The 25019-nt window shown below is 42.7% G+C and overlaps 1 protein-coding gene across 1 annotated transcript in view; it reads left to right on the forward strand.

Moving 5' to 3' along the window:
* The first annotated feature begins 12151 nt into the window (after nucleotides 1-12151).
* LOC134851525 (probable serine--tRNA ligase, cytoplasmic) overlaps nucleotides 12152-25019 on the forward strand; it is a 29362-nt gene continuing 16494 nt past the window's right edge. The window contains exons 1-2 of the mRNA XM_063867651.1: nucleotides 12152-12380; nucleotides 15215-16406. Coding sequence (XP_063723721.1) covers nucleotides 12168-12380; nucleotides 15215-16406 — 1405 coding nt within the window. The 5' untranslated portion in view covers nucleotides 12152-12167. The remainder of the gene's footprint in view (nucleotides 12381-15214; nucleotides 16407-25019) is intronic.

A 25019-nucleotide genomic window follows, 5' to 3' on the forward strand; every position in this document is an offset into this window, starting at 1 on the left:
AGCAGAACTCTTTGACACAGGAGTGCTGAAGGAAGAAGGAACATCGAATGACGCGGTGATTACCACCTTTCTGCCTCCTAGCCTGGAAACACGCTTGGGGACGGTCCCGGCCGTCACGAGCTACAGACAACAGAGCTCCAGCGAACCAGGTCAAAGGACAGACGTTCAGGATCGATTGGGAGAAGCGCCGGTGAGGAGGACCATCCATCCTAGGAGACGAATAGGACCTGTTAACCCAATCGAAGAGACATCCAGCACGTCTAGATCGGACACGAGATCGGAGGCGATAAGTACCAGTCGGGAGGAGAGACGCCCGGGCAGAGGCTCGTTGATGTGGTCAAGACCCATACCATCTCCCTGGCATGTATACAAAGATGAACTAATGAAGCTGGATCTCCAGAGGGTGAGCTTCATCGAAGATGCAAGGAGGATGCTGAATGGAGCGAGGCTGTCCGTCAGCACACTGTACTCGATAACAGGCGTAGACTGGTTGATAGCCGCTAGCAAAAACTTCAGTTCCACGCGGCCTTGAGATTTGCTGACCTAGAGGGACTGCCCTCTAATAACACGATGGGACCAGTGAACGCAAGACCATTGCAGGACGTGGGAATGAATCATGATGAAGGGAATCCAGAAGAGAGACCTGGAAGATTTCTGGTGACAAGGGCGCCGATCGGACATCATGTGAAGATGTTCAGGCAAGTGAGCTCACCCACAGGTCATGTGAAGGAAAGAATATACCCGAAACTAGTGGGTCAAGACGGTGATGTCCAAAGATACGGCGGATTGAAAGCGATAAAGAAAGATGAGACAATCTTCGCCGCCTATGACAAAGCAGAAATGAGGAAGGCCAAGATCATGATAGTAGCGAAATCAGAGTTCGTGTATACTTCCAAGTCTCTGTTTTGGCCGGACGTCATTATGTTGGCAGCGGTCGATCTGGACCTACTGCAATCGGTATCTCTGGCTATAGGGGTACAAAGACAGACGGACATGAACCCAATTACGATCGTGTTTGCTGGCATCAATGACCATCTACACAGTAGAGGTTTTCTGAGCAGACTCAGAGATCCTACAACGGCAGAGAATGCTGTGTGGCCAGCGATAAAAGATATCCTTGAGTCGATGGGTGAAGTGGTGGATGCGACGAAGGAGGGTTCGTTCACCAAGGTGACACCGAGAGTAGTATTCGCGTTGTTTCCTGGGTATGCATATCTCCCGGATGGACTAAAATTCGGGTATGCGATCGTGACCTTACTTTCGGAAGGGAAATATGATGTGATCATATCGGCCCCAAATCGCATGATAGAGATGGAGAACCTGAGGCCGCTCAGGGCTGAACTACCTGCAGTGTGGTCAGATTTCTCGAACGCGATGAGAGGATTCAAGGACCATGCGCTGCACATGTTAGTGTTGGACGAGGTGCTGGGGTTGGAACTGTCCAATTTCAGTCGAAAGCTCAAACTGAAACCGGAAATAGACGACGACCATCGAGTGGTCGTAGCGATGTCCAACAAATTATGTTTCCGAGCAATGGAAGTGACAGGTGAAAACACGAGAAGGCAAAATTCCCAAGAGACTAGAACTCATTTGGAGGCGATGGTTTTGAGAACCAAGCCGGAAGCCAACCAGTGGCTACACCTAAGTCCTCGAGTAGCGGCATTGGGTGCAGATGCTTTTGAGCAAGGCCCTGTGATGATCACGAAGATCCATGCCTACTTGTTAAAGGAGGTGAACCTGGCGGAAAATGCTGAAAAAAAAAACCGCTGAATTTGTAAACAGAATGTGTCAGATTACCCTGGAAACCTTCTGGACCCAGGAAGTGAAGGGACAGGAAGGCTTTGAACGGACGGACAGCATGCTGGAAGGGTTGGCAGCCGGATTGACCGCGTCCTTCTTGGCAAAAGTCTACCCGAAAGTCTCTCGTTACTTGATAAAAGAATTCCTCCAAGCAGTAGTGGAAGTGTCAATAGTGGAACTACTAGCCTTGTTCGTGACGTTTGGAGCAGAGAGTTTCGTGAAAGGACCGGCGATGCTGCTCACCGAAGGAATCCAGAACCTGCGGTTAGATGGGCTTCTAACACTGATTGCGATTACCCACGGAAACTTGGGAGGACTAATGAAATTGACACGTTGTCCAGAGCAGATGAGAGACAGAGTGAGGAATTTAGATATGAAGAAATCCACGGACTCGTGGAAAAAGATAAGAGACCTGAGACACACTCTTATCCAATATCTCTCACAACAAAATCGCTTTGGAACGGGAGAAGATGAGACTATCGAAAGAGAAGAAGATGTTAGACGACATGTTGGAGGCATGCCCCTGTTAACCGATCTGAGCTTGGCTATGAGAACCGATCCCTTAACATTGATCAGAGGAGCCACGGAGTTTGTGACAGTGATCTATGGACCAGCAGTCACGTTCGCGTTCCCTGACGTTAAGGTGGAGGCGTATAGGAGGTCGGTGCTGCACCTGAACCTCATATCAGCAGTGTACGGTAGTGTACTGAACTGGTGTGAGCAGCGCACATTGCGGGAGCTCATGAGTGAAGATCTGTTAATTGCGAAAATATCAGAGCCAGAGATGACATTCATCAACTTTGACGATCACTTCCGTGATCGCATGGGAGAGGTAGAGAGAGGGCACATCGAGGTGTTTCCAAAGCTCTGGAACCTGAGACCCTATGACAAGACGAATGGTGAGATGACCAGAGTTCCTCGTCTCACTGCAGCATATCACAAAGTGAGAGAAGAGACGAAAGACTGGGGTGATTAAGAGAAGCTGCCGGAGGCAATCCCTGAATTCCCTCTGATAAGAAGGATGTTGCTCGGAGCAGTCTCCGTGGTACAAACTCCTAGGTTGAGAGCATTCGAAACCAATGAAAGGAGAATAGGGAATTTCATAGCAACGATGGATACATACTTTGTGGGAAGAAATGCCGCCGTGTTACAGTACACACGATTTGCTTATACGGATCAAGCGACGAGAAGGCGAATAAGCAACGCCGCGACTCCCAAGCCTGGAAGATTTGACGAGGAATGGGCGGGATTGGGCTTAGCGCCGATGAAGATGAGAGGCAGGACCGAACTGCCTGAGGCCTCCTTGATCCTGACTAGTGTGAAACCGGAGTTGACGGTAGTAGGAACGCTGCGGACGAGAACCTTCCTAGCACCCTTCGGTTGTGAGGAAATCAAAGTGGTCCATGGAGAAGAGGAAGATAGATCGGCCGGTGCATTGATCATACCGGAAGGAACCGACAATAATAAGCAAGGACCCTCTTGCTCAAAGAAAAATATGTCAGAAGGAGATGACGGACAGGGAGGAAGCCGTCAAATTGAAGAACCCATGCAACAAGATGCAAGTCAAGCTGGTGGGGAAGACGACAGGGCATCGACAGGAGGAGTATCCAGTTTGGATTTCAATATCTTCAGTGATCTTGAGAACAACGCGGATACGTTGGAGACGAATGAGCCAGAGGATGAAGGCATTTCGACACTGGAGCCTCCGTCAGCCTTTATGGAAATGAAACGGAATTTGCCGGAGAGCAGCTCTCCTGGAAATTCAAGAAATAACGAACAAAGACTCCTTATGGAATCGCCTAGAAGAAGAAGAATAAAGGGCTCAGCCAGAGTACCTTTCTTGGGAACGTTGCTCGAAGAAGAATGGGAAGTACATCAACGAGACCATGAAAGTAGGACGGGATGCAGATTGGACAGAGTGGCGTTCATGGAAGAAGTCTGGACAGTATTTCAGAGCTCTGGGACCCAGTCCATTTTGAAAAAGGTCTCAACCGACCGATGATGCGGGAAGTCCTTGATAAGCTTGATGAGTGTGAAGGGAGATTGAGTTAGTTGTTGATTGACTCAGCCACTGATGAAAGTGAAGCGAAATCTCCCATCAAGATGACACCGCAGGACGATAAAGGAGAGGTGGTGTATCTGTCAAGAACCAGGAAAGGAACGATGCGATCGAAGTTGGTGATTGATAAGGTCAACGAGATGAAAATGATGTTAGGCAGCAGAATGATGCCGAGGAGAGTAGCAAAGACGGAGGTGGATTCGGAGATATCGATAAAAGCTCTCAATTCAGCGAAAAGGAAACGAGTCGACGAGATCATGGATTTGGGACAAGTTGATTATCAATTGCCTGGCACGGATAAAATATTGACTGATATAGCGATGGTGCCACCCATTCTCATGGCGGGAATAAAGTCGACAGGTTACAAATCCAAAAGGAGTGACCGCACTCTGACCGGAGCGACCTTAGAAATGGAAATACTCAGCCAATGTGGAGAGAGCACATTGAAAGACTTTAAGCCATCTCCCATGAATCACGGAAAGAGAAGAGTCGCAGGACAACTAGTACCAGTGGAGTATAACCGACTGACAGTATCGGAGGCTGTGTCAAAAGATGAACCCGCCGGTGGATACATGGAGATGTTGGAGTACCGAAACTCGGCTAGAGGGTATGTGATAGCTCTGGAAGACAAGACTGCCATGGAGGGTTATCTGGAGACAATGTTGCAAGGCACCACCCTCAAGCAGAAGGCGTACGGGACTTCAGCGTCGTCTGAGATGCAGGCAGAAACGATGGGGCAGTTGGTGAGCCTTCCATGGAAAGCAGTGGTGTTACGGTACTTCGAAGAAGAGATGAGGACTGCGCCAAGAATACACGTTCTCATGGCAGTACCTTACTTGAGAACCGAGTTACAACTGAGGATTGCCTAGTTCATGATGGGACTGACTCGCGAAGAATATGATTCAGAAGAAAGGAAGAGGTCAAAAGAAGAGAAAGTTCTCCTTATGACGAACCTGAGGGATCTGATAATCCAAGAGGGAGCAGCAGTAGCGTGTGCGAAGCGGAGAGACGCTCTCTGTTTCATTCGATTCATGAGAGAGCAGATTTTAGTACCTGCATTGAACACCTGTGTCAAGATGCTGAGGGAGGGCGATGAGCGAGCGAAAGCCTTACTCTTGTTAGCACTGCTGGATATGCAGCAAAGCAAACCGATGAGGGTGAATATGAAAGAATCCGAGGAGTTAGAGCCCATGAGAAAGATAGACGAAATCAGGAGATTTTCAAACAAGGAGCTGAGACTCACTAAAGAATCCATGGGGGCACTGCCGAAAGCCAGCGAATACTGTGGACCGATCAAGAAGAAGTCGTACAGCTACGTATCCGGAATCATAGGGATAGCGTACAACCCTTTCCTGAGTGAGGACATACGCGATTGCTTCTTCGATTACGAGCAGGCAGTGTTGCTAAGAGTCTGGACGTCGAGAATTGTAACGATTAGGAGCGCTACCAGTCCTCAGATCAAACTGGGACTGGTCTTGGAAGAAGAGGTGACTCCACCTTCCGTACCAAAATCCGACAAAAGAGTGGAGTTTGGGTTGGGATTCTCAGATGAATTACTGAGAACGAGCTTGATGGTAGTGTGGGAATTGATGAGGCCGTCATGGTGTCCTAGTCCCAACGCTGACTCGATATTACGGGCGACACAAGACTTGCAGAGGGAGCTGAATGCAGACTGTAACCTGCGTAACCTTAACATCATATATAATGTGATGATAACGGCCTCTAGGAGCAACAGTGAAGATAAAGTGGAGTTGCCTGGCTGGGGACCAGAAGACTGGGTCAAACCTGGTAGCTGTCTCGCGGAATTCTGTGGACTAGAAGGTCACGTTTGTGGAGGTCTGGACTGTGTGAAGACCCTAGAGAGACAACACAAGCAATTGACGGTATTGTTTGGGAATGTCGTGATGAAAGCAAGAACGAAAACAGAACTGATAGCGGATTGCCATGGAGGAACCGAGGTGAATCTAGTGACTGCACTAGGATTCTACAGCATGTTTAGTTCTTTAGAGTCACTATTGAATCTGGAACAGAAACATGAGATGGTCACTGCCATCAGTGTAGAAGTATTCCCAGGAGTTCTGCAAACCGAGCAGAAACACATAGGAAAATGGAGGGAAGCGATCGAGGCGGAAATGAACACCAGACACAGTGAGACTTATTCTAGACCATCAGGAGCACGATATTTGGTGGGCTCGACATTGGCTCAATTGTGCAAGAGCAGATACCCGGTGCATTTCGTAGCTGTGGATGTACAGAGTACGAGAACTATCGTGGATCAAGCCTTCTCCGTGCCAAAGTGTGTGAGACTAACGAGAATGTCCGAAAAATCTTAAGAGTTGCTATGTAAGATGTTCTCAGCAGTTCCAGAGAGAACAAAGGAGGAGTTGGAATTGATACTGGGAAGGAAGTTCATGGGATACGTGAGTGGGAACTTCAGTGACTTTGATAGACAGAAACAGAGAGGACCAACTGTTACAGATTACAATACAGTAGACGAGAATGATGAAGTCCACCGAGTGATGATGGAAGTGGAACCGTTACTGGAAGCTTCGGGAGAACGCAATTGGAGGAGCATCATGTTGACACATGACGGTATCCCATGCGTAGTAATCTGGTGTTGATCTGGGACTCTGGAGAGCTGCTCTCCATGGGTTTACCAGACTCATCACATCCCATAACAATAGTGATATTGGGAGTTATGATGGCGATACGATGGCTGGAAGCTCACGTAAGAGAGAACAATAGACATGAAGCGCCAACGAGAGAACAGTTGCGGAAATTGGATTGTCTGAAAGATTTAGATCTTTTTGAGACAATGTGCAAGATTCTAAGCATTCCGATGGAAGTGAAGAAGATTTGGGCAATAAAACGATTGATGCCATGGTTTAGCGCTAACATGACTGCATGGTTGTACGAATATGCTAAGAAGCATATGTCGAAGCACGGCAGAGTGTACAGTGAATATCAGCTGGACATTGGAGCAGGAGCTTTCAAGCGAGCTTTCGTGTTTCATCGGAATGCAGTGACCACCGCTGTGAAAAGAATTTCCAGGACAAGTGAACGTAGTGGAAAGGAGAAGGCAGATGTGTTGAAGGAAGATTTGGAGAAAAATGTGACGTTGGGTCTCCACAACAGCTTCTGCAGGAACAGAGAATCTAACGTGGATCCTCTACCTTGTTGCAAACAGAGGGTAGAAGAGCAGAAGTGTTGGAGGACTGCTTCCAACAGCGTCAGAATAGCAAATGATGTGTTGCAAGACACAGAAACTGAAAGTGCAGAGTCAGTATCACAGGAGGAAGAGATGGAACATTGAAGAATGGTCGAAAGAACAAGCTGCAAAAATAAGGAAAGTTAGAAGAATTTAGAAGTTTTAGAACTTCTAAACGACGAAAAGAGAAAAAAACAAAGAAATGTGGAAGAAGAAGAAGTTAAAACTCAAAATTGTTTTAGGTGTGGGAAAAAACTCAAATGAGAAACCAAGCAACCAAGTTGTAATTGAAAACTGAAATATTTAGTTGAGTTTTGAACATTAAAGAATTTGTTGCATTTATAAATTTGCATTTTGATTTTTAGTTAAGTGGCTTTAGAGACACTTATTATTTATTTAGAAAGGCTTGAGTAAAGAGTATATTTAAATATTCCAGCCTGCATGACTGTTTTTAATCAACTAGGAGAACTGATCACTTTGTGGTGATATGAAAGGCTTGGGTAATCTCTCGAAGAGGGGGATTCTTTCATTGTTCTTTCTAATCACAGAGTTTCTCAGTTTTAATATTCAGGACAATAACAAGCAAGTTTTCCGAAGGGAAGAAGCATAGTAGGATAATTTTAGCTTGTTGGTTGGCAGGACTGTCCTGCAATCCAACATCTTTTAAAAATCTAGGAGAAAAAGTTTCATTGACATTGGAAGTCGGAAAAGATGTTTTTATCTTAGGTCATATCCTCAATGTGCAGATTAATGAAAGAATTTGAAGGCTATAGTGATGTAGTATGATGCCATTTATATTCTGCGGTGAGTCGATATGACGTGGATAAAAGTAATTTCGTGCATTTTGTAAATTCTGTTCGATGACACTGTACCAATTTTACGAGCATTGCGAGATTCAATGAGGACATTGACCGGACTGTCCTGGGAGTATGTGACATTCGACCAGAGTGGACCAAAATGCAGATTCAGCACATTCGAGTTTTTAGCAGCGAACCATCCGAATTGGCGATTTTGAAGGAATAAGAGCGTTATTCGAACGATTGGACTAATCGTGAAGACTGAAGTATGCGGAAATTCCTAAATTTTAAAAATTCGATTTGATGACGTAACAATTCTAGGAAACGTCAAAAACGGCCATTTTGATAAGAAAACCGGAGAAAAACACAACAACATTAATTGCGATAGCGATAATGACGAAAATTGTGATTGGAAAACAACAACAAATTGCAGAGTTAGCAGAGACCAATCCGAGTTGCAATTATTGTGTCGTTACAATAGTTGCAAGGCCGTTGCGAACAACGGTGAAGGGTGGAAGACAGCCTTCCGGAAGGAGAATAAGAGTCTTATTTCCCCGGATTCAAGAATCCGGAGGAGTCTCGGGACTGGAACTTATATCATTTTATACAAACTTTTAGCTTCCCTATTATGTCCTGAATTTTTATTATTTAATTAACATCTGAATTAATTTTGCAAGAATGAGAAGCTAGGAATTGGGGGAAAGGGTTGATCCATCTTCGATGAAGATGATAATTTTTACTACTGAACAAAAACAATAACAATTCAATAAATAGTAGTCGCCCTGATTTTAGGAGTGACCTCGTGGTCTGGGGATACTGAGACCCAGCCATGAGCGCAATATTTCTGCATGTAATCTAGTCAATTTGAGTGTTTTGACCGAAGCCGAAAGCAGTAACCCGATGTTAGAAAGACCACCGAAAGTACTGGCTTGGTAGAGACGGTTAAAAGCATGTAAAGCTCTGTTTGGACGTTGGGCAGTCGTCTTAGGACTTAGTTTTATTTTCCGTCGATATGTATCTTCCGGGCGAATGTTACATGGTGAATGTTCTGCTGGTGTTTCGCTCACATTTTTTGCCTTCAATAGCTCTCCTTAGATTGCTATGGTTTCATGGAAATTTAAGTCGATTTCTCTTTACTTAGCCTAATTGTTGTGATAAAGTTATTAAATAGATTTGTTATGTTTGATGTTTGTGCCTGTATATGGAGCGCCCTCTGAGGGATTTTAGAGACAGGTCTGTCAAGTGGCTTTCTGTGGGGAGGTGGGAAACTGGAACTGGCTTGAGGAGTCTGGTGGTGCGCCGCTGGACCTACTGAGCTCGGCTGAGATTGTTACTTGTTTTTGATTTTTATAATTCGATTTTAAAAATTAAATTAATTTTGTTGCCTTTTTTTTATTTGCTGATTTGTAAAAATCCCACTAACTGCTTATCATGGGTTAATTCAGTCCCCTAAAATCCAGTCAAAATCCTTTTTTTTACCTTTATGCTGCGTCAAGATGAGGAAAAACAACAAAGAGTGTACAAGCAAAGATTGCTTAAAACCTTCAGGACTGATAAATTGGATTAGATGTGATTGTTGTTCTAGTTGGTATCATATCAGTTGTGTAAATATTTCTCTTAGCGACTCTAAGAAAACCCAATGGTTTCAGTGTCCTTTATGCGTTGATGTAAAATCTGTTAATAAAGCAACAATTAACAGAAAAGAAGTGGACGCAAACAGACCACAAGCATGAGTTCTTTGATAAATAAAAAAATTCGAGCAAATGACATGTCCTTTCCAAAACCCCATCCTCAAGTTTCAAGCCCGCCTCCGAATGACCTCGAGCAGAGAATAAAGCTTAGAAGTAATCAGCTCGATGAAGGAAATGTAAAGGGAGGAATAAGGTTTGCTGCTTCGGATGACAAAATAGCTGCTTTTTCAACTAATAACTATCAAAAATTGTTGTCTAAGCACCCGCAGCGAGCCAAATTTGCAGCTCCAAATCCAGAAAAGTTGGATAGTTTTTTCGTAACCGATTTCGCCCTATACAAAGCGATAATGTCCTTTCCAAACGGATCAGCAGCAGGTCCTGATAAAATAGTTCCTCAAATTTTTAAAGATCTTGTTAGTAAGTCGAATGGCAGTGCAGGACTTAATTTTCTGAAATCGCTTAGTAAGCTGATAAACCTCATTGGAGATGGCAAAATACCCGAACCACTAAGACCTTTCTTTTTTGGCGCAAAGCTTATCGCCCTCATAAAGATAGACGGAGGGTTGAGACCGATTGCCATAGGCAACACGCTGAGACGTATCGCGTCTAAATGCGCTGGAAGCAAGGCCCTTTCCGAGCGACAAAATTTTTCGGAAACGTACAGGTAGGATGCGGTACCAAACGAGGAGCAGAAACAGCTGCGCACTCGTTTCGAAACCTAATTGAACGCGACGACAATCCAAAATGCACTCTTCTAATAAAACTAGATTTTAAGAGTGCCTTTAACTCTTTAAACAGAGAAACAATGCTGAATCATGTTTATTCAAATCGCCCCGAATTGTATAATTACACCCATTGCGCGTATGGTAAACCTAGTTATCTCTTTTACGGAAGCTCTGTCATAGTGTCAGAAGACGGAACTCAGCAAGGTGATCCTGAAGCCCCACCCCTTTTTGCGGAAACAATTCATACACTAGTCAAACAGTTGGAGTCGAAAATTAACATCTGGTATTTAGATGATGGGAATTTAGCCGACGACTATAAGGTAGTACTCCGGGACCTTATAAAAATTCTGAAATCGGAACAAATTTACGGCCTGAGCTTAAACACTGAGAAGTGTGAACTTTGTCTTTTGGGACCGACTACTAGTACACAGTATAATTCAATTTTAACACAATTTCGAATAATATGACCCAAAATAAAATAAAAACAAAAGAAGAACTCCTCATTTTAGGATCTCCAATCGGCGAACTTTGCCGAAAAGAATTTCTCGACAAAAAAATTAAGGAGCTTGAAAAAATCTCGGATGTCATTGACAAACTAGACGCCCATTATGGTTTTTATCTCCTGAAAAATTGCTTTAGCATGCCAAAACTCCTACATTTTTTGCGTACGAGCCCTTGTTTTTTGCAAAATGATTTTTTGGAACGCTACGATAAATTACTAAGAAATTCGTTAAGCAAGGTCACTAACGTGAAAATGGATGATAACCAATTTTTACAAGCAGTTCTCCCGGCAGCCAAAGGTGGCTTGGGCGTTTCTTCCGCTCGTCTACTCCCTTTACCCGCTTTCTTAGCCTCAGCAGTAGGAGCGAAAGATGCCTTGAGCGAAATCTTTGGTTTGTAGCATGTGGATGGAACCTATGCTGATGCGCTTAAGCGGTGGTTTGACCTTGGGAAAATTGAAATGGTTCCGGAAAATGAAATCCAAAAAAATTTGACGGAGCCAATTTTTTGACAGCGAAATTGCAGACTTGATTTTACGACTCGAACCAACGGACGTAAAAAGGTTCAACGCGTTCCAAGATAGATTTGGCTCCCAATGGTTGAACGTCATCCCGTGCAAAAATTTAAGGTTAAAACTGTCGAACCAACAAATCAGAATTGCGATAGGACTTCGAATAGGATCAAAAATATGCGAACGGCATAAATGCGTGTGCGGTAAAGACGTTACCGAGGATGGTTGGCATGGTCTTTCTTGCCTCAAAAGTCCAGGGAGATTCTCTAGGTATTCAAACCTGAATGCCCTTATAAAGCAGAGTATATCATCTACTCACATTCCGTCTGTTTTAGAACCACGACACCTCTACAGGGCCGATCAGAAGCGACCAGACGGTTTGACGCTTGTTCCATGGGCTGATGGTAAGCAGCTCTTGTGGGATGTAATGGTAGTAGACTCCTTAGCTCCTTGTAGGATTAATGCCGGGTCTGTTTGTAACCCTGGTACGGCTGCCGCTGAAGCGGAAGAGCGAAAAATTGACAAGTATAAAGATCTTGTAAATGATGGATATCTTTTTCAACCGCTAGCTTTTGAAATTCAGGGCGCGACCTGAAGTTTTTTTGAGCAAGCTTTGTAAGAACCTAAGCATATGCACTGAGGAACCCAGAGCAGGCAGCTTTTTAAAACAGAGAATCTCCCTGGCAATACAGATTGCGAACGCCGCTTGCGTACACGGAACAATAAATGACAAAATAACTTTAGACGAAATTTTTTACTTGTAAGCTTGATAATTGTTGTGAGCTTGATAATTTTGAGCTGATTATTTAATCAAGAAAGAATAAAAAACTTGATTTCATCAAACTATTGAATGTTTCAGTTTTTTGGAATTTAAGATGGTACTCGACATAGCCTCATTCAGGCTCGAGACTGGCGGAAACCCGGATGTAGTTAGGGAAAGCCAGAAAGCTCGTTATTCTAGCATCGAAGCCGTGGAGCAGGTTATTGAAAAAGATAAACAATGGAGAAACAAAAGATTTGTTGGTGATAAACTAAACGCGGCTAGAAATATCTGCAGCAAGGCAATTGGCTCAAAGAAAAAAAATAAGGTATGGTTTTTTGCCATGTGATCATGATTACAAATTAAAATAAGGCTCTTTTAAAAGGACTAGTTTTTCCTCTGTTTATCATCTGATCTAAAATCCACTTAGGGGTTTTTCCCATTATATACAACCGCATAGTAACAAAAATTATATCTTCCACCATTCTGCGATTTTAATATGGGGTCTTATTTGGGAAATACCCCCATTAAGCTGTAATGAAAGCGGAAGCAATCATTTTTAGTTCGTTCTAAACTCAAATGAATGACCAGCGGTCTTCCGATCCATTCCTAGTTTCTTAATCATTTGCTTATTTAGTTTTTGTGATTGTTATTCTAGTTGAACGTCAGGATAAATGTGCTGCTGGTCCGTCCGGGATGTAAATAGTTGTTTTTCTGATCTGCAAAAATAATTTGCAAGTGTTGGTCAATTTATTTTATTAATGGTAACGTTTTTCAAAATTGAATTTTATCTTTCAGAATCTTTCACTGTGTAGCGATTGTCTAGCATAATTAACACTTATTACACTTGCGAGAGCAAGTGTCTTGTAATCGGGAGCAAGACGTTTTTCCTGTTAACATCTTTTCTAACACATTTCTAAGAAATTTTGAAGTTGCTTTACTAGTGAACCTTAGTAACTTCGATACCTTTTTCCGCATGGCCCAGAGGTAACGCAGATGTCTTTGCACCATAAAGTGCGAGATTCGGCTCTCGGCCGGGCCTTGTTTTTTTCAGTTTGTCTGAAATGGATATTTTTTTGTCCGGGAAAAATGCGTTATTGGACTTTCGTTTGTTTGCTTATGCTTTTTCGGCTTTGATGCAATATCAGGAATTTTCTTGTGCTGTCATCAATTTCATCGTAGATACAAGTGTTTTTGACTTAGTCATTTCAGTTGTAATTTAAAAGCTTTTCGTTGTATATTTTCTTTGGTTTTGCTTTTACGTCAAATTTTCTATTTGCTAGCCTGCAATGCAGGGTTTGCGTTGTATCGCAAGTGATGCTTCGCTTCTGTGTAAAGAGTATGTTTGGAAATATCTTTCTATTGGTTTCAATAGTCCTGTTTCAGGTATTTTTGTCGCACTCGTTCAAGTTTTTTGATAGATAGTTTTGTTCCGACCTTTGAAACTGGGGAGGGACCTTGTTTGCGGATGTCTTACTATTACTGTGGTCTTACTATTGGTGGCGGGTGGCTCCTAAGAAATAGCAAAACTCTAAAAAGAGCAAAACAACCATTTTTTTTATTCTAAACTCATTGAATAGCGGTTTGTAAATGCTTTCCTTATTTTTAAAATGTTTTTTTTTTTGTTTTGATAATTGATGTACTATATAAACGTCCCTTTAAAAGGGCCACTGCTCCTGAGTGTCCTTGTTTTGCAAAATGTCACCTCAAGCGTCGCGATAAACGTGACAATGGTGCAAGATGTAAATTGTTGTTCTGAGCTGAAAATTAGTGGCAAAAGTCGATTTTCTTATTCATTTGAAATTGTTTTCAAAATTGATCTTCGTCCTTCACAATCATTTTTTTCGTTGTAACGGTCCGGCATAAATAGCTCTTGAGTTAAAAGTGTGTTTGGAAATACATTTCTATTGGTTGTGTTTGTCGTGTTTCATATAATTTTGCCGAACTTGTTCAAATTTTTGACCTTATTGTTTCGCTCATTGAAAGTAGAGAGGAACTTTGTGTTCTGGTGTGTTTCATTTTTCCTCGCAAATTCAGATACCATTAATAATCATCTGGATATGTTGTATGATAGATATGTCACAATAAAGTCATTTCAGTCGTGATTCGATCGCTATTAAATGTTTTCAAAACTGTGTCTCAGTGTCGAGAAAAACGGGTTTGAGTTTTTTTGAATTTGAGTCTAAATTCGAAATTCGAGCAAAAAACGCGATCGAGTAACAGTCGTCATATTAAAATTGCAATTTTAGGTATGGAAACTTTGGTTGTGAAAGCTTCGTTTATCGATTCCTCGGCAATCAATGTTATTTCCTGAGTTTTTACTATTGTAAACCAAATTGCGTATAAATTATGCATTTCACAAATCTCTGAAATGGGGGAAGTTGGAAAATTTTTTAAATGGGTTTTACTTATTATTCTCTTGTATGAAACAAAGATTTTTCCTGTTCAATTGATGAATTAGAAAAGCATCAACATTAAATTGGTTTCAAGCACGATGCAACTTATTTTCCCAACCTAAGTAGCAAAGAAAAATGCTACTTTTTGTGGCACTTTTGAATCGGTTGGCTGCTTTAACTGGAATTTTTCTACCTTACAAAATCCTGTATTCGGATTTTTGTTTGTCAGCTTATTTTCGTACGCTTAGTTTTCGTAGCAATGTTGTTTAAACTGTTTAAGAATTACATATCTAACAGTTCTAATGGTATAGATAACTGATTTCAATAGTTTTGTATCATCTCTTCTTTACCATTTCTGAGTTAAAGGTTTCTTTGGCTCAAATGGTTTCAGCTGTTGTTATGTCGGTTAAGTTGTCGTATATTAGGTCGTTTGTTTTTGGGAGGACATAAAAGTTGGCTTCGCTACGTCTACCTAAGTTTTGACGGCTTAGTTAACGCACGGTTAATTTTGTCTCAATGCTAATTTGACGCTGACAATCGTGTTTTTTGACAGCTGCTCTTAAAATTGATTTCCATTTGAGAGAAGTGTTTTTTTTCAACTGGAAAGTTATTTGTATTAAAAAGCAGTAGTTTTTTGTATGGCTGTATTTTAAATGGAGCAGTGACAGCTCCTTTGCTACTGTCTGCGTGTCTGTGGGCAACATTCGTAGTTGGTTCGAATTATGCGAAAGTGGTGTGCTGTGTTAATACTGAGTGTGTGTTGAAGGAAGCAGAAGGAGAGTCAGATGAGATTCCGGAAACAATAAAAAGCGACCTGCTCAACCTCAACTCGGAGTTAGCCGCTACTTTAGAAATATCTCAGCTGAAGAGTCTCTCAACGTACATAACCTCACAGATAGCGGAGAATAAAGAGCTGATGGACAAACTGTTTTCTGAAAGAGACTCAATTCTATGGGAGATTGGAAACATTGTGCACAAATCAGTGCCAGTAAGCGACGACGAAAACAACAATAGAGTTGAGAGGATATTCGTGCCTGGAAAAGGAGTCATCTCCGAAGTCAAGGAGGAAGAGTCGCTGAAAAACAGCATGGAGAACTTGTATCCGGACAAACCCTTGAACCACGTAGATTTGATTTTGATGCTTGATGGCGTTGATTTAGATCGGGGTGCTGCGGTGTCAGGTAGCAGAGGCTATTTCCTCAAAGGTCCCATAGTGTTTTTGGAGCAAGCTCTTATCCAACTGGCGCTGCAGTCCTTACTGGACCGTGATTATACAGCACTATACACGCCTTTCTTCATGCGAAAAGAGATTATGAAAGAAGTTGCACAATTATCAGATTTCGACGACCAGCTGTACAAGGTTGTGGGGAAGGGTTCGGAACTGAAGGAAGACAAATCATACGACGAGAAATATCTCATTGCAACTTCTGAACAACCTATAGCGGCTTACCATAGAAATGAGTGGCTGAATGCGGATGAGCTTCCAATTAGGTATGCTGGTTTCTCTACATGCTTCCGACAGGAAGTCGGGTCCCATGGTCGCGATACGAGAGGAATTTTCAGAGTTCACCAGTTCGAAAAGATCGAACAGTTTTGCTACACCTCCCCGCATGATGAAAAGTCGTGGGAAATGATGGAAGAAATGATAGCAACGGCCGAAGCGTTCTACCAGAAGTTGAAAATCCCATACAGGGTAGTAAATATTGTCTCCGGAGAGCTGAACAACGCGGCTGCAAAGAAGTATGATTTGGAGGGCTGGTTTGCCGGCTCAAAAGCTTACCGGGAACTGGTATCTTGTTCAAACTGTCTCGACTATCAAGCAAGGAGGCTTAAAATCAGGTTCGGACTCACAAAGAGAATGAATGAAGATACGGAATATGTGCACATGCTGAATGCGACAATGTGTGCAACCACGAGAGTCATGTGCGCTATATTGGAAAACAACCAGACTGCAGAGGGTAAGTTTGGAACAAGTTTAAGGGTTCTCTTGCTGTTGATTCGTTGGCATGTTCGACAGAATGCTAAATGGAATGGCTCTGCTCTTGTTTTTAGTTCCTGTCTTCCCTAGTTATCAAAAATTTCGAAAATCTATCAAAGAAAGAATACTAGACGAGTTTCAAAGAAGAAGTTTATTTGAGTGAGTTTCAACAAATCAATCGGTCCATTAGTGCTGTGCGTGATCTAAGTCTCGTCCATCTCAAAATTCAATGCTTTGTGCATGAATGACTCAAAGAGTGAAATAAAAATTTCGTTTAGTAGAACAGTACTTATCGATTGTAGGGCCAAAATGTTCAAGGGATGGATTATTCTATAGTTTCAGACGGAGAGCTGGTTAAACTGAAGAGATTTTGAGTAGTTGATCAATTTGTATGCTTCCAAAGATTCAAGTTAATACGAAACAATAGCTAGCAAGCGAGGAGTTTAGCCTTTTTGTCCTCAAACTTAACCAGATTGACTAGTCACCGGATTCAGATTGACTAGTCACCGGATTCAGATTGACTAACACCGGATTTGAGTCTTGTAATGGGAAGATTGACTTTTTTCCCGTAAAAAGTTTTTGGTTACAAATTTGAAAGAAATCGAACTAGCTGTAGTGTTGAACCTCAATAGTTTCAAACATGCTTTTCATTTGGTATGGAGGAAATGTGGTTGCATTGGGATTCTGAGGTCTGGGGCTTGAGTCTCGGTTGGACCTTGTTTTTTCATCAGTATGTATGCCTTTGAAATTGTTCCGTGAAAAGTTGCATTGTCGAACTATTGCTTGTCTGCTTATAAGGCGAATTTTGAGAGTCGATGAACGTAGTTCAGACTCCTATAAAGGTCGCGGTGTATTTTTTTTCTGTTTTTTTTTCAGGAAAAATCTTCCTTCATTCAAGCTCAAATTTACTTTTTCGCGGCTAGACTTCTGATTTCTTTTCAAGTGCATTTCATTTCCTTTGTAAAAAGGAAGGCGACCTCCACTATCGAACAGCGAAATTGTTAAGATCATGAAAAACGTGATCGACTTCTAGTTTTAAAATTGGAACTTTATTTTCAGATTTCCCAGCGAAATTGAGAAAAACTGGACTAATAAGTCATTACTTATTAGTCCAGTTTTTCTCAAACTAAGTTAATTTTTATCAAGGAAGTGTCAGTCATAAATTACTCTAGAAGTTTGAAGAGAGTTTTTTCCTGTAATAAATTTTTTTAAACTTTGTTTGCATATTTCTCTGCTTCTGTTTTTTTCACTTGATAGTTTCAATCGGTCTTCCTGGTTTCTGCTTATAATGACATTTTGGATTAGTTCAGTCAGTTGCGCAAAAGAGCAAAGTTTTGAAACTAATTCGACCTAAGTTTTTTTTATGATGGCAGCTCGAACTGTAGCAAAAGCTTAGTTGCATTTCTCGACTGTTTTCGGAAAAAGAATTTTTCATCTATTCCAAAAAAATGATTTTGAAATTTTTCTCGACTTGGTGATTCAATTATCTGTCTGATTGCCTGCAATTCTTGTTGATTGCACACATTAGAGGCTTCAGGTCAGTGGCTTGTTTCCAGTATGATTCCAGTAGCGAAGCTCTTGAAGAGCAATAGGGCTGGTTTGTGCTGCTCCTTCTTTAAGAACCCGCTGTCTGATGCTGGAGACAATGATGTTGTAGATAATTAGTGATTTTGGAGACCCGTATTAGCTCCTCACATAGTTAATACGGGTCTGAGTTTTCAGACTCTTCAATGTAGGGGAGATTGAGTGGGAGACAACAGATTGGAATGCTATGCTTGTGTCTTGATATATGCGAAGACATCTATAATGATTAGGAGTTCAGCTAGGAGTTCGAATTAGCTGCAGCCAGTTGACATATGATGGTAGATGCGATATGTCAAGCATTACTTGTTTCGACAAATCGATGGTCAAGTACGATTGATTTGAACATTTCACATATCTTGACGTACAGCTACTAGATCATTTAGTAAGATAACAACTAGGACATCATTTGTTGAGAAGTGCTGTTACGAATTAGCTACTAGAGACAAGATATGACACTTTATAATGTATTTGGACGCGCGTAAGTCTGAACATTACAAATATAGCTCAATTGTCACATAGCCTGGTCAAACATTTTTAATAACCTTTATCCAAATCAGAAACTACCCCTATCTCGATTGAAAAAGAGAAATTTGTCTATTCTACAGCAAATGGTACAATTGAAAGCTGACCAGCCGAGGCGATTGGTAAGAAAATAAACGTACCTGTCAAGTTTCCAAATTTTGATAATTTAAGTCGGTAAGCATTTTACCTAGTTAGTTAAAAGTTTTTTTTTTACAATTACCTAGTATTCTCATTGATGACTGCTCTGGAATTCAATCTGATCCCGCAACAACTATATGTTAACTAGCAACTACATAAGGAACGTTTTCTTCATGTAGTAAACATACCAAACAGTAGTAAACATACCGAACCGCAATTTCCCTGTATCAATCGGCTTCTGACCAGTATTAACGCCTCATTTAGTCAGATAACTGCAACAAAGGGAGCATATACGGAAAATATTGAGCCACAGCAAAAAGAGCATAACTTTTAACTGACGCTGAAATTCTACTCGCCGAAAACTGAAGCCTAAAAATTGAAAAAGAAAAGGAAGCAGGCTCCGAGTTAGGCGTTGCAATAACTTTTCAGCGTCTTCAACACAGGGAAGATAGAGTGGGAGACAAAAGATTGGAAATCTACCAAGATTGAAGAAGGTTTATACAGATTTTATGTGAAGTGAGTAAGGTTCAGCGGTATTTATTTGTGTAAATAAATTGAGAATTGCGACCAATTTACCACGAAAAAAAACAAATTCTGCACACGGATCACACCTTCACAAAAAATCGAAAAGCGCCACCCTTTCAGTTCGTAATTTGCGATTTGCATGAAATCTGGCTGCTAAGTTTGTCTTTTGGTTGTTAAAGTTTGTCAGCACAGCCATGAGGTTAAGTGTCTGACTGCTGCAGTTGACTGCGCGAATCGCTATCTCAGAGTGCAACCCCTGATAATAATTTATGACACTACAACTGCGTTGAAACGAATGATAAAGACAAAACAACCGAAAAGCAAGTTAACATGATCCTCTGAAGACTTGTATTAAAAAGGAATAGAAAACTATAGCACAGAAAGCGATAGGGAAAACCTTGTTTGCTGAATGAAATAATCGTTCCGTGAAAATTCTTACTTATTAATGCTATGAGGATGAATTGACATAGCGTTGGGTTCCTTGTGTTTAGATATTTTGTCAAGAAGCTTATCGAACTATTAAATGAATTTTTTAAATTCGTACTTAAAGGGCGTACGCATTAGTTTGTTTTCATTCATTAGTTCTTTGAACTTCTTGAAGATCAATCTAAACGCAACAGTCTTGTCTTGTCTTGTTTCCCATTTACGCCCTGGGGCCTTGGGTTCGGAGATCTTGGCATCCGTGTCGCGTCATATGCTTGGTCAGGTTGTTCGATGTGATAGGCGTACCGCAACCTGGGCACTTCACTCTAGGTCTGAGACCTGTGTATTTGTTGGTTGTGATTTCGTCGTTTTGTTGGTCACGATTTTTGCAGGTTTTGTAGTGGTTGGTGAGCTGGGCTTTTTCCGGAAAGGCTCGCTTGCATCCGGGGCACTCGAATATTTTTCCCGCCTGGCGGTGACCGCGTCTCTCGTGTGTTGCTCTGCCCGATTTGCTTTTGCAGGTTCTACCGCACCCCTCCACCCTGCATGTCAGTCCATCATCCTGTATCTGCTGCTTTCTATTTACCACCTCCTGTTTCCTACCATGTTCCGCTACTGCTTCCTCCCATTTCAGTAGGTATTGGTGCCTCATTCGTATGAATTTCTTCCATTTCATACGGTCGCTTGCTAGGTTTCCTGCATTGGTCCAGTCTTCCCCTGCCTCCTGAACCATTCTTTTCCAGTAGCTAATGAGGCCATTCCTCAGGTAGCCTGAGCTTGTCTGGGGTTCAGCCCAGTTCCCGAGTACAATTTTCTTGACGGAGCGGCAATCCGGCATTCGCAAAACATGCCCGAGTCTCTGGAGGGCTCGTATCTCTACTTTTGTTCTGATGCTTTCAATTCCCAGATCCTTCCGTATTTGGAAGCTTTTGATTCCTTCATTTTGCATCCGTAGTAGCGCGCCCGCCTTGCCATTATTCCACACAAAACGGTAGCATCGATCTGCTATACTCTGTAGTTTGTCCGTGTCGGTTGCTGACCATGATCTCACATTGGAGTCAAAAAGTAATGAGGCCTCGACGACTCCCTGGACAATCAGGGCTTTGGTGCGTTTTGACAATGTGGACTTCCACAACCATTTCTTGACTTTGAACCACGCTTGCGATCCTCGCTTAGTCCGCGCGTTACGGTCTTCGGTCTTGCCTATTAGGGTTCCCAGCATCTTTATCTTTCGCATCTCATGCGTTCCAAAAGCAGCGCTCTCCTCTTTTCCGTCGTGGCACCTTTCCTCGAACTCGTACATAGCTTTCTTGACAGCCTCTTTACCTTGTACCAGTTCGTCAGTCCAACCTATAAGGGTAGAGTCATCGGCAAAGAGCGACTCCGATATTCTATATTCTTCCCGTGTACTACTCTTGATACCCTTATTTATGTCCGTAGGAGGGAGTTTGTTTCCTCGATTGCACAACCACACTAAACCGTAGTCGTGGTTGTTACTGGCTGCTAGTTTTTTTCTCTCTTCAGCCGCTCTCTTCATGGCTTCTGAGTGGTAAACGTTGAACAATATCGGAGACGTGGCGCATCCCTCTCTTAGACCTCTTTGTGGAGTCCAGGGTTCACTAAGGCCTTCGCGTCCTTTTACTCGATATTGAGTTTGTTCATGTAGGCCTTTTAGTATCTTTAGTACAGAGTGCGGCATCCTCAGATTCTCAAGGATCTTCCACAGTAGGACCCTGTTCACTCTAGGGTAGGCCTTCGTTATGTCCAGTAGCACCGCGCCTGGCCTTCTAGCTTGCCCCTCGCTTGTTTCTCCCAACACTCTACGAGTTTCTTCGTTTATGCGAGTAATGACCTGAGTCGCGTCGGCCGTTGACCTCCCTTTCCTAAAGCCATTCTGGTTCTCTTCCATAACCTCAATTTTTTCTGCCCAGACTCTGAGTCTGGAAGCAAAAACTCGCGCTATGGTCCGACTTTCTAGTGGCAGTAAACATACCCCTCGGTAATTATTGAGGTCGTTCCTCGTGCCCTTCTTATGCAGGGGTATAAGCCATCCTTCTTTCGTTTCTTCCGGCCATAGTTCGGGGTCCATATTGAGAACGTCAATAATGCACTTGTAGACAAGGTCCTTTACCCCGTCCGATACAACTTTCAGAGCTGCCATCCTCACACCATCATTACCCGGAGTACTGTCCTTTATCAGGTCTAGTTCTCGTTCCATTTCTCTCTCGGTTATTGGCGCCTCAAGAGCGGTAGCTGCTTCCAAGTTAACCGAAACGTTCTTTGGTGCGGTCATTGAGGCCGTTGACGCTATTTCTTGTTCCGTTCTTTCAAAACGGTCTTTGGAAACCACCATGAAATGTTGCCTGAATTCTTCCGGGCTAAAGAACTCTTCCTGTATGATGTTGTTCTCTTTCACCCCTATCCTTTTCAGGGTCTGGTACATTTTCCTGGTGTTTCCTTGGCACTCGGCGTCCTTTGCCTCCCCTATGATTTGTAACCACCAGGCCTCTTCCCAGCTTTCTTTTGCTGTTTTGAAAGCTTTCCTAACCTCCCCCCGTGCTTCCGTTGCTGTCCGGGTTTCGTTAGGGCACTGAGAGCCTTTTATTCTGGATGTCAAGTCAGAGATTTTCTTTTGGAAGCCTTTTATCTCTTCTTCGTGGTTATTTAGCCATGGGTTCAGAGTGCTCTTCTTTTTAACCCCGCATGCGTGTTTACCCTCTTCGGCGATTATTTGTATCATCTGTTGCCAGTTGATGTTTGACCCCAGGTCAGATGTCCGCTTGTCAATTGCTTTTCGATACTCGTTTTGGACTTTTTCGTTCCTTAGGTTTTCCCAGTTCACCGGAGGGTTCTTTGGGGATTTTGGCCATCGTCTCACCGGTTTACGGTTGATAGTCATGCATTTTGGCAGATGATCCGTCAAACTGCCGTTGTCGTTCCTCGTCCCGACCTTACTGACCATCCGGCTTCTGTCCTCTTGTCGGATACAGAACCCGTCTATTTCATGCCATGTTCCGGTATTCGGATTTTTCCATGTTCCTCTTTTGTCCTGCCTGAAATAGGAATTTACCCAACACATGTTGTTTGCGTGGCACCAGTTGGTGAGATCATTTCCGGCAGCGTTTGTTCGTCCTTTTCCGTAAGGCCCTATCGCTTGGTCGACCGTTCTGTTGTCGTTGTTGCCGACTGACGCGTTGAAATCCCCTCCGACAACGGGAGTTATCCCTTTCCTGGTTTTGACCATACTCGACAGTTCCTCATGGTATTCTTCGAACTCCTTTGGGTCCGTGTTCCATAACGGTTGGTATATGGCCACGAGTTTCAGGTTGTTCACCTTTACTGAGCAGCATCGATTTCCATATTCTCTAACGTATCCCTGCTCTCTCCAGTCGGTGGCCCAACCGTCTCCCAGTATGATGCCGCTTCGCTTCCCATGGACTAGCACGCCATAGAGGTCCTTGGTTTTGATCCACTTTATACGAGGCTCTTCCTCCTTTAGTTCGGATAGCAAGACTATCTCCGCTTGGCTTTTCGATATGTATCGAAGAATTTCAGTGAATCTATTCCTCTTCGGGAAACTCACTCTAGCTCGCTGCATCTTCCAGGTCCAAACGGTAGTGTTTCTGTGCTTTCCTAAAAACGCAGCTCTCCATTTGGCGTCACGTTTCACCTGCCTTCTTTTTCGTCTGGCGACCCGCTCACGTTTCCTCCGTACCTTCCGTTCGTATCCTCTGGTTTCGGAGGTGAAAGGACCGGGTTCACAGCACTTGCTTTTGAACGTTTTGCTCCATCGTCCACTATCCCCTAGTTCCGTGCAGTTCCAATGTGTCCAGCCCTGACAGCCGTTACATTTAACACTCCAGTCCCTTCTCGTCAGGTTTTTTGTGCATACCGTGCACCGCCAGGGTCTGCCCGGGCCCGGGTTCACCTCCACGTCGAACCTCAGGCTCATAGCAACGAGGCTTGACCGATGCCTATCTCCATTTATCGCCTTTGTTATCCAGTTGTGGTCGGCTACCCCGCAACCGGTTGCATAGGAGGGTATCCGCCCGACAGTGCAGCCTAGGCTACAAACACCGCCGGGCCCCATCCCCCCCCCCGTTTGGCTCGACTTTTGCTCCCCCTCCATCGCTGGTGGGTTCCGCGCTTCTTTCCGCTTGCCGGAATTGAGCCATTGAAGAAGCAACAGTCCTACCACTATGCCCATGTATCCTCCAAGTAATTTTATGTAAGTTTTTTCATGGAACGCATAATTCTATCAGCAAACAGGGTTATCGATACGTTTATTCACGGAAAGAACCTTTTTCAGAAAACACGGTTTTAGGTTTTAGGTAATAAGTAACTTTTATCATAATTCGAAACTATGGAAGTTGTGCTAATAAAACTTTCGTTTCTCGCAGGCAAGTTCCAAGCTATTAATAAAGCGTTTTTTTTTTCACAATCAAGCTAAAGCGTCGAGCCAGCGCGGCTATTTTTAGCTCATTGCTTGCACAGGATGTGCAGTTAGTCATCGTTAATAGTGCTTTGTTGTCTTCCTACAGTAAGTAGAAAATATGGAGATTTGAGATAATTAAATAGTGCTTCCAATTATTTGCTGTGTTTTTGATAGATTCCGTATTTCAAAATAACACCGGGAAATCAAAGAATACATCCGACACTAACTTGCCATCGCTCTTAGGTTTCAGAGATCCCGGATTGCACATAAACACTAGTTTTGTTGGGAAAACAACTTATTAGTTCCTTTACTGAGTAACCCAGCTGCAGTGCTCTTTGTTTTTCCATTGATTACACTTGCAAAGCTAGTGAATTAGTTCGAACCTTCTTCTTTCTCCAATCTTAGTCGCAAATTTTGATGCCACTTTTGGGGGCATTTTTAAAGCTTTTTCATAGCATGTGCTTTGATATTCGAATAGTAATAAGTCAACACAGTTGATACTTTTTTTAATTTATCAAATGAACCGAAAAAAGTGACTTGTTTCTAACTCATTATATCTAACAATTTTTTGAAATGCAAAGTTAGTGTGGATGCCTTCAGTTTGTTATATTCCAAATTATTACTTGAAAAATTGAGTCTGTTTTTATTTGGTGCCATGTTTGCTGAATCGCATTGAAAATTTATTAGCATACATTGCTGCTTTATTCGTGACTAGCGCTTGTCGGTTGTTAAGCTTGCGTGGCTGAGGGGATAGTGAGTGAGACTCAAAATCTCTTGATTGCAGTAGGTCGCAGATTCGAATCGTATTTGTTGCAGAGTTTTTGCTAATTTCTACTTATTTCTGCTTTTTCTTAGTTCACGTGATAGAGCTGCTTTTTGGTCATGTTCTCGCAAGTCATGTCCATTGTTTTTAGCGCCCTAATTTCATCTCTTTTTGCTACCTTTCTCCAGTATCGTACTGTGATC

Source organism: Symsagittifera roscoffensis, chromosome 7 (genome assembly GCF_963678635.1).
Source record: "Symsagittifera roscoffensis chromosome 7, txSymRosc1.1, whole genome shotgun sequence".
Taxonomy (NCBI): domain Eukaryota; kingdom Metazoa; phylum Xenacoelomorpha; order Acoela; family Convolutidae; genus Symsagittifera; species Symsagittifera roscoffensis.